At 34.9% G+C, this 10,534-nt stretch overlaps 1 protein-coding gene and 1 pseudogene across 1 annotated transcript; one reads left to right on the forward strand and one right to left on the reverse strand.

Annotated features, from left to right (window-relative positions):
• Nucleotides 1-1,880: 1,880 nt before the first annotated feature.
• LOC123538022 (uncharacterized) lies at nt 1,881-7,134 on the forward strand (annotated as a pseudogene).
• On the reverse strand, nt 6,934-9,449 carry LOC123538801 (uncharacterized). Its single transcript, XM_045323185.2, has 3 exons — nt 9,417-9,449; nt 8,459-8,674; nt 6,934-7,383 (listed from the first exon to the last, which is right to left on the reverse strand). The coding sequence occupies exons 2-3, from the start codon at nt 8,647-8,649 to the stop codon at nt 7,191-7,193; spliced, it is 384 nt and encodes a 127-aa protein (XP_045179120.1). The 5' UTR covers nt 8,650-8,674; nt 9,417-9,449; the 3' UTR covers nt 6,934-7,190.
• Between the last annotated feature and the right edge of the window lie 1,085 nt (nt 9,450-10,534).

The following is a 10,534-nucleotide window of genomic DNA, read 5'->3' on the forward strand; positions in this document are numbered from 1 at the left end:
GATCACGTGACTTTTGTTTATGATCACACTGTGTCCACCTTAATGGCTGCCCCCATGTAATAGAAGGTTTTTTGTATTTTTCTGCAATTTCTCATTACATTTTAATATATTTTACCGACCATATTCTAGCCAACAACTTTCCAGTTCCAACGATGTATCATGTTGCTATGTGAGTGTTGCCGTTTTTCCATTTACCTTGCAGAGATTTTCGAAGCGGTGATTTATCTCTTGAAAAAGTGTTGTCACATTGAGTCCCAAATTAAAAAGAAAATGCATTTTATGTATTTTAACGGGTTTGTTATTGGTAGGAATCGACTGAAAATGCACCGCAATCATGTAGTTTGCTTCTCATGCGACTTGTAAATGTTTATACCTGTTTTCTACAATGTTCTAGGGATTCATGTTTCAATGGTCACACTGTGTCATGATCACATTGTGTCCATTAAATTTAGTAAATGGTGTATTTAGCAATTAATTCCAATCATCTGCATAATAATTAGCCTTTTCAAGTGTTTTAGTGTTGCTATTTATTAAAGGAATAAACATACGTTATAGGTAATCCAGAAGCACTTTCGAGCTTGTCACATAACGGCTGAAGGAAAAAATCCTTTTTTTAACTATTTTTCTGTAAGCTAGTTCCTGTTTTACATCATTGTGGACTTATACCTAACATTTTGTAGCATTTTCAGGGAGGCTTTGTATAGACATGTAAACTTATTCCACTTATTCCACATAAGAGTGTAAAATTTTCTTATTTTGTGTTGCTCAACAATCTTGACTAAACCTGTACATTGTAACTTGTACATTGTATTATGAATCTTTTGGTATTATTTTTCTAACTGTCTTAATGCATGACTTACCAAAATTAATAATAAAGAATGCAGTGCATTACATAATTATCAATCTAATAAGCATACATGTGTAACTGTACTGAAAATAGTGAAATCACTGTGCCATCAATTGTAAAGTTTAACAAGTAATATTTTTTACTTTTCAATCACTGCAATACTTACTTGTGATATTTTCAACTAACTTCACTTTTTAAGACTTGAGCGATGGTTAAAATACACTGCATTTATTGATATATACTGTTTTGTTGTCCGTGCATTCAAATGTGTATTGTTGCCAAATCATTAATCATATACGTTACTATCATTTGTTGAATTACAAGGAGGTGAAACAAACGTGAAAATCTTATCTTTATAAGACATTGTATAGATATTTAAGTCTATTGAAGTTTGAAAATAAAGTATTACCATGGCCCATAACAAACAACATTTGGATTTGCTTTTAAATTTTGATAAACCGTATCTTACGACAACAAAATCCATATACATTACTGAATGATGCCTGAATGATTTTACCGTCGGCAATCATTTTTTTTATATTTTCCCTTACAGAAACTGGAGAAATGCCCATACGTATTTCACTAGCATGAAATTCTTAAAGGTCAACTTCCAAAAATCATATATGGGTATATGAATTAGAAGTAATTTTTTACAGTAAACACGATAAACAAACTCAAAAAGTAAAAAAAAATCATTATATTGCAAAAAATGATGATTTTGTAAATCGTTTTTTTCCGTAGCGCGCTCGTTAATTTCCGCCGCTCTTTCCGATGATGACGTAGGAATATCCCCAGCGTAATTGACCTCGCGACCTGTTCACTCGCGTTCAACAGAATTTTATTGTGCACCCCTCCCCCCACCCCACGAGTGGTGGGGGTTATAGTTATGGTTTGGTCTTGTTTGTGTGTCCGTCTATGTGTCTGACCAAAATGATCGAAGAAGAGGGGCCATTTCTAATTATTAATAAGAATAAAAGAGGAATTTTTGTTTGTGATGCTCAGTAACAGAGGAATCATTTTCATTTCCAGTTGATAGCAAGTCGGCCTACGGAACATAAAGGTTTCCAGATAAAGGTTAAAGTCAGAGAGTGTGGGACACTTGCAGTGACTGAAACAAAGGACATGATGTGTGGCCCAGACCAGTGTACACCTTCAGTTGAGAAGAGTTTCCAATTCCCAGAAAATGCCTGCTATGATGACCCAGCTGAACAGTCTGACGAGGAGTATGTCGACAATGTGAAAGAAGACCCAGACTGGGAGCCATCTGCTGATGACTTGGCAGATCTAGACGAGGATGGAGATGATGATGAAAACGCAACTGTTTGGTAATTTTGTTGCTTGTGAACATTATCATAAATAACATGCCAGTGTATGAGAGACAGGGTTTGTTTCATTGTTGAATAAAAATGTCTTGCTCCAATTAACTGAGTAAATTTGTAAATATGTGTATATGTTAGATATATTGATATGTAACAGAAATGCAAGCAGTTAAGATTTCCACCGTTTTATGACATCACATTACCTGTGGGACACTTGAATCATTGCAGATTTACCAATATTATGCCTATAAAAATTTCCCAATCATTTATATTTTATGATGGTTGCAACATTGATACTGCATTCTGAAGGCAAACTATTGGTAAAACATTCTTAAGACCTGAGTGTTGAAAAACAGTTTAATTGAAATAAGTGAAAGTAGGTCTATCGTAGCAAACGAATACAACCCAAAAGGTGGTACGCTATTAAGGGTCTATTATGTTTAGTTTATCGCCAGTCTGAGAACAAAGCTTATTTATAGCTTATTGTCTGAAGTTGAGATTCATACGACACCAGCTGTACTATACTATGTATATATGGCAGAAAGTCAAAATCAGCTACCTGATGAATATGTATTACCCAGTTTCAAGCTCATAAACATACAAATAACTTAATAATACCAGTATTGTATAAACTGGTCTAGTTTAATATAAAGCAGTTTTGTAATATATTTTTTTCATATTTTTTCAGGCACGACTGTATAGAAGACCATGCACCAGACCTAATGAAAGAAGAAAAATTCATTGTTTTTCAGAGTTGTCTTCTGTCTCTGTTAAGGTTGTGCCACATATGTTCCGGGGTGTGTAGCAACATTAAGAAGAAAGTAGTGGGCAGCATGGTAATTTTTGAAAGTGTTTGTGAAACTGGACATTCAAGGATCTGGCGTAGCCAACCGGTGGTTAGTGGTGCTCCAGTTGGGAACGTGTTATCAGCAGGTGCCTTGGTGTTTTCAGGACTATCACCGTCAAAACTTTTCAACTTTTTCAAATTTACAAACATTTTAATGATCAAGGAAAGGACATTTAACAGATACCAGAAATCGTTTGTTATTCCGGCAATAGCGAATACATGGCAACAGAAACAGAACGAGACCCTCCTGGCATGTAGAGGGAGAAGTGTTCGTGTAGGTGGCGATGCTAGGTGCTGCTCTCCTGGACATACTGCCAAATATGGAAGCTACACATTGATGGATTTAGAGACAGGCATGGTGTTAGCTACAGAATTAGTACAAGTAAGTCTTTGTTAAGGAAAATACCATTTGTTGGAAGTTTTGTCTTGTTTAAAGATACAAATGGAGGCTGTCAACCCTTACCCTGATAGATTTCTATAATGAACTTGTCCAGATTTCAGTTTTGACAGTGCCTTTGACTGTAAAAAGGGGTACTGACCAAAATGATACTGACCATATGGCAAACAGTGAAGATCTTGATCAGACTGCATAGATGTCATGCTGATGATGATCTACACTGGTCGCAAAGGCAGAATCAATTGTGTCCATTCTGTAGTAATTGCAGATGTAATTAAAGCATGTGTACTTACTTATATATACAAGGCCGTGTATAAGTGATAGTATGTGCACAGAGGTATTCGATTTGAACCCAACTACAGTATAATTTTGCCTCAATCTCTGTACAGTTCTGTTATGTGGAATACAGTAGCTGAGTACTTGTTATGTGGAATAAAGTAGCTGAGAACAGCTTCTGTTTTTCCTCCACAGTTGAACTTAATCAAGTTAAATGCTGTATAACATACTTTTCACAGAATGTTTTTTGTTTTTTTTAAAAGTACTGCCCAGTTATTTTTGGTTTACAGCTGCATGTTAAAAAAGGAAAGATTATATTTGTGATACTACTCCATAGTATTGTGATCTCAAAATAATTCATATTTCAGAGCAATGAAGTGAAGAACTCGAATGCTATGGAATTAGAGGGGTTGAAGAGAACCATGAAAGTTGTGGAAGATATGGGTGTGACTCTGAGCGACATAACCACAGATCGCCATGTACAGGTCCGAAAATATCTCCGTGAAAATAAGGACATTTTAATCACTGGTTTGACAGCTGGCATGTTGCCAAAAGTAAGCTTTTTGTTTCATTACAGCAAAAATCCAAATATCTTTTGAATATAAGCTGCATAAATATACAGACTAAATGGAGGCATTCTATTTTCCACCCACCTCTGCCAGGTGACACTGAATACAAACATATGGAAAGGCAAGCATACATTCTACCTAACGTCCATCGTGTCTCATGTAGGAATTTTGACTGGTTTCATTTTAAAGTAGAAGTATGAGCTTGCATGTTTGTTAGACCAAAAGTAATACTTCCTTCCTGAAAACATGTGCTAGGTTAAAATTTTCCAGACTATTGTAGCAATATTATCAAGCTGTTGTAGCAAGTAAAAAGCTAAGAAAATATAACGGCTATTTACACAATTTGTCTGGTAAGAGAATGAGTTTAACAAGAAATTTTTATGTAAAAAACTGACTCTTCCGATTTCAGCAAAAAGAAATTCCATTCTGGTACTGAAAAGATCATTTTAGCTTGAACTACTTTCATTATTAACCATGTTGTAAATTTTCTGTTTTAGGTGTGAAGACTAAACTTACTACTCTGTGGAAGAAAAGAGGGTGTGAAAAGGTAGCCAAATGGACCCAATCCATTTCAAATCATCTCTACTTCTGTGCAGCAACTAGTGAGGGAGATGGAGATCTAGTTGAACAGAAACGGTTGTCGGTTTTGAACCACATAACAAATAAACACGAAGGCCATGGTGAAAAGTTCCCAAGCTGTACCCACGGGCCAATTGAAAGAGATTGGATAAAAGAAGGTTTGTTAAAAATAATTATTTGTACATATCTTTTTGTTTGCTTTAGTTAAGACCTATGTCTTTAGCAAAAGGAACATCAAATGCAATCTTTGTGAAAGTAAAAACCAAGTACTCAAGTATACAGAAGTAAAAGAAAATATCACACTATTTTGAATTTTCTCTTTATTTCCTGTTCTTTCAGTTGTTAAATAAAAAAGGTCTATGCAACATGAAAGTGTCAATTGCCTTAGCAAAAGTACAGGTTCCTGTAAGAAATAATAAATTTTAAGACTTTGTATTACACAATTCTTTATTAAACATGCAGGTCCATAGTCTTGCAATATAACCGGTCCATTTTCAACTCCAAATTTTGCTGGGCTTAAATGAGTATTTCAAAGAAGAAGAAAGTAATACTATTAATACTGATTTTTTATTCAGTAAATATACACAACATCATTTATATTAAAAGGTGCATAATTTTATGTTCCTGCAAAAATGATTACAACTTTGAAGTATATTTTTTACAAGAATTCTTGCTGAGCTATAATTCATGGTCTTCTGTGCTCATGTGAATACTAGTTGTGGCTGTGCCGCTGTTGCCTAAGAAATGATATGGTATTACCTCCCTTTATGACTGCATATGGTAAGGAGTGACTAATTTTGCTAACTAGACTTTTCTCACTTACCAGACTTTTTAACAGTTTATTTTTAATACTTTAACAGTTCAGACTGTCTGTTAAGTGAAAATGCCAAGAACTAGTGGCAGTAATATAATTTTGGAGTTAAATAGTCTAAACCATAGGTTTGATAGTCAGAATTGTTGCTGAAGGACCTATTGCCCCAGGGTCAATATTTTTTACTTCCAACAGTTGTCAAAGGATGCTGAAAATACTTGAATTTTTATTGAATATTTTAGGTTTTTTATTACCTCCCTTTATGACTGCAACTATACTGAACAGAAAAAGAAACTATACAGATGTATAACTGGTATATTTTGAAATAAAAACTAATTTTTCAAATTTGAATAGTTGCTTCATACCAAAATAACACTTGAAGATCTTCGCATGATAATTTTTTTTTTTTATCAACCAACCTTAAGTCAGTTATGGCCCCTGGCTTAGTAAAAATTGGTCATTTTAATGTTGTGTCGCGCATAGCTCCAAAAGTATTTGACCTAGAATCACCAAAGTTTACAGGAATGTTGGTCAGCATGTGTAGTTGTGCACCTGGGGTTTCGCGTCTGGATTCATTCGGTCTTGTAGAAGTTATGGCCCCTGACTTTGTAAAAATTGGTCATTTTAATGTTGTGTCGTGCCTAGCTCCAAAAGTATATGACCTAGAGTCACAAAACTTTACAGGCATGTTGGTCAGCATGTGTAGTTGTGCACCTGGGATTTCGCGTCCGGATTCATCCAGTCATGTAGGAGTTATAGCCCCTGACTTAGTAAAAAATTGGTCATTTTAATGTTGTGTCGCGCATAGCCCCAAAAGTATTTGACCTAGAATCACCAAAGTTTACAGGAATGTTGGTCAGCATGTGTAGTTGTGGACCTGGGGTTTCGCATCCAGATTCATTCAGTATTGTAGGAGTTCTGGCCCCTGACTACTGTCATGTAGTGGGGGCATCTGTGTCCCATGGACACATTTCTAGTTTTAATAATAATACCTTAATATAAAACTAGATAGTTTCTTTTGCTGTTCAGTATATAACAGTTTGTGCACAGTGTTAAAAGTACATGTAGTGCTGTTCAAACGATGCAAGACCAGTTATAATACACATTCATGGACCAGCAATTTATATTATAAGTTATTTGACAATTATAAATCACAAAGTTTTGTGTGGAATGGATGCAATGAAAGGGATATGTTTCTAACAATTTGATATTTAGAGACGAAATAATGTAATTGTTCATTTAAGAGGACATTTTTTACTTGATTTTAATTAAACTGAAAAGCGAATAATAACTGTATTACATTTAATTTCATGTTCACATATTAAACACTTCAAAACAAAAACATTTTCTTATATGTAACATTGAAAAGTCTATTTTTGTGGTTATTTCAGACTATATTGATGATCTGTATACACAGCTCATTCGACTGCGCAAGACGTACAACTCTCACAGGAAAATACAGGATGCTGCTCATAAACTGTATATCTAACCACCACCACTTTCGTCAGGAGCAAGCCATGTTTTGAAGTCAGATGCGATTCTCGCTCACAGGTCCAGATTTTCAGGACAATGAAATAATAATAAGTTCCGAGCATATCTGTACCCAGTGTATTCCTCAGAAGGGAAGTTAGCTCTGATAGCAGTAACTGCACAGGAAGGTAACACACGTCTGTCATGTTTTGCGAGACGATGCCAAATCCAACGTGCCAGTCTGCGATAGGCCACATATCTGTATGTTCTGAAATGAACAGAAAAATGATTAGACATTTTCAAATGTTATTGGCAACTTTCAATGAGACAGATGTTTTTTCTTTCATTTCAAGGTTTGTGTTACTAAATATATAGAATAATGTTTTCTTTCAGTAATAGTCTGGTGCCCTCGAGAAGCATTCAGATTTCACGTATGTGCTTTTTCTACCACAAGGGAGAAGTTTTTTTTTTTTCGGTTTGGTTTTTACACGAAATGTACTTGTAACATTAAACTTGATCTGACTTTTTTTTGTACTTTCCTGTTGTTAAAAAATGTTGCAAGAAGTTACATTAATGGATGACTGCAGACCTGTCATGTAATAACAAATTGTTTTAAATGTTAGTAAATACATTTTTGCCAAACAGTTGTTATGTAAATAAATTGTTGTTATGTAAACACATAGTTGCCAAACTGTTATGTGAATACATTGTTGCCAAACTGTTGTTATGTAAATAAATTGTTGTTATGTAAATGAATTGTTGCCAAACTGTTGTTATGTAAATAAATTGTTGCTAAACTGTAATGTTAATAAGTTGTTGCCACACTGTTATTTATATGTAAATATATTATTTTCATTCATGATTGATCTTGTTTACTTATTTATATTTGTAAACCTAGGCATTTACATGTCCATCTTTCAATTTGGACAGTACCAGAACTATTAAAAGCGATGCATACAAAACTGATACTGACTAGATAACAATCAGTGCAGATCATGATCAGACTGCACAGCTTCAATTGTGTCCAGCATGATGCGGGTTAAAATACATGTTTATCAAGATCATATCAAGTATTCTATAAAATAGTTCTTGTATGTAACCTGTTATGTCAATCCAAATGGCCATTCAACATTCCAAAAGCAAGAACTTCCATGCAGTAGTAATTGGAGTAAAATGACTGCAGTACTTCCAGTTACATTGTATAAACCATACTGTTCAAGACAACATACATTGCACTACCTTTATTTTATATGACTCTTCTTAGTTTATTCAAAGAGCTATAAAAATAATATTTTATACTTCTTTGGTTTATTTAATGGTCTCACTTTAGGAGAAAAACTTACTCATGAACAGGTTCCTCATCTCCAATAGGCCCATTCCGTTGTAGAAATTCATAGAAGGACACTTCCACAACATCTCTGTTCAAGCAGTTTCCAACAAAACCAGGGTGTTGGGTTATACATGTAAAACCATCGAGTTTCTCGGCTAGGTCTGGAAACTCGTGGCAACATTTACACTCTATACCAGTCTGCATTGCACTGCAGTTTCTACATTCACACCTGAAAATTCAAATGAACATGTCAGAATGAAAAGAATAAAGACGTCGGAGTGCTTTATCATCTAATTTACCACGGTTCATCATTCATGATAACCACGCAATCAGGCTAAAACCCTAGTAGTTCTATTTTATGCAAGCAAATGAATTCTGAACCATGGTAAATTAGACGATAAACCACTTGAAGATCTTTATTATTTATATAACACACGGTCTATTATTTATATAACACACGGTCAGTATAGAGTAACATTTGGGTACACACAGCTGACGAGAATAATTGCGGTTTTATTTTTCTGGACTACCCTGATTCAACTGAAACACAATACACAGATGAAAGAGACCTTGATTGTTTGAGATATCTGTGTAATCCATTTCTAGCCATGTGGCTTGATCAGCGTTCCTGATCTCAGATTTGTGTGGCTGACTGCAGAGTCCAGTTTGACAAATGCTTGCATATTGTACTATCAACAGACTATCAACTCCAGTAATGTAAACTAGCTGTTTTTATTTAGTGACAAAGACTGTCACAAACAAATGTTTAACATAAGGTATATGGGCATTTTCTCAAACAAATTTTGGCGTCCAGCCCGAAATATAGGGTCCATAGACATGTCTTGTAGAATAGCATACAATTAGTGTGTGACACCTGCCGCTTAACAAGCTGAATATTTTTTAATGTAACTGAAACTGAAACATAGATTATCTACTCTATGGTCTGCAATTATGCGTATTCAGGTTATTACCAATCGAGATTTTCCAGTCGTTCGTTTTCCCCGGTTTCGTGACAAACGCTTATCCATTTTCATCATAAAAAGTAGTAAAAACAGCAAATTCTCGAGCTGTCCTTCCGAAAGTTTAAATTGAGTGGAATTTATGAATAGACTTTCGAACTCCATTCTACTTGAGGTCTACGTGTATCATACTTACCCAAGTTTGAGTCAAGTGCGAGTTTGAGTAACGGCTATAAATATTGGCCAAAGTTTGCTGACATTCTATTTCGAGGGCTTAGAGCGAATACACTTAGACTAGTTTCGCTCTGATCCCTCGAATTTTATCCAGTCAATATTTTCAACGATGTTATCAAAAATAGGAAGTTTTGAAATAATCCGTGAACAAAATTCATCTCTTTGTGTACTGTCCCATTTATATCAAACATCTGTGAATGTACAATACAATGAAAAATGCAACGGAGCAGGATCACTCCACTCATTTAAATCACCAACAGTAAAGTTAGATAGCAATTGAAAGCCTTGTCGGCGTCGGGACATGATAGTGCAAGTTTTAGAATAAAAATGCCCTTGGCTCAATATGATTTTTTCCAAAACCGTATTTCCGTAGAAAATATGCTAGCTCGACATAGATCTTCTATACATTTTCCTACACTGACCGGCAGAATTGTCCGAATATTTGGTTGCACGTGGGAGTAAGTTGTAAAGAGCCCGCCTTAACGAAAACGCGACTAAAATGTACTTAAATATCGTGTAATCCATGAATGTTAACAGCAAATTCAGTACGTTGTTTTTGTGTTATATTTCGTAATATCAGGCCATCTTCTACGTTTCTTCAATTATTTTGGCAGGAAAATTGCACGTGCCTTCAATGATGCTTCTTTGCTACTGACCGCGTTTTCACATGCATTTTATTTTCGTGTCAGTAGCTATGTTAAATTTTCATGGAATTGTAAGCAAAATGTTTTACAACCAAATGAAAATACATGCTTCAGAGCTTGAAATTATTTCATTTCTGTAGACCAGTGACCGTCTCTAAAATGGATGAGGTTATAATATATTTCATACAAGTTCTAAGTATATAAATGATGTGATCAGCTTCCAAAAAGAAAGGATGTTAATGTTTAAATAGC

This window comes from Mercenaria mercenaria, unplaced genomic scaffold (assembly GCF_021730395.1).
Source record: "Mercenaria mercenaria strain notata unplaced genomic scaffold, MADL_Memer_1 contig_1672, whole genome shotgun sequence".
NCBI classification, from domain to species: Eukaryota; Metazoa; Mollusca; class Bivalvia; order Venerida; family Veneridae; genus Mercenaria; species Mercenaria mercenaria.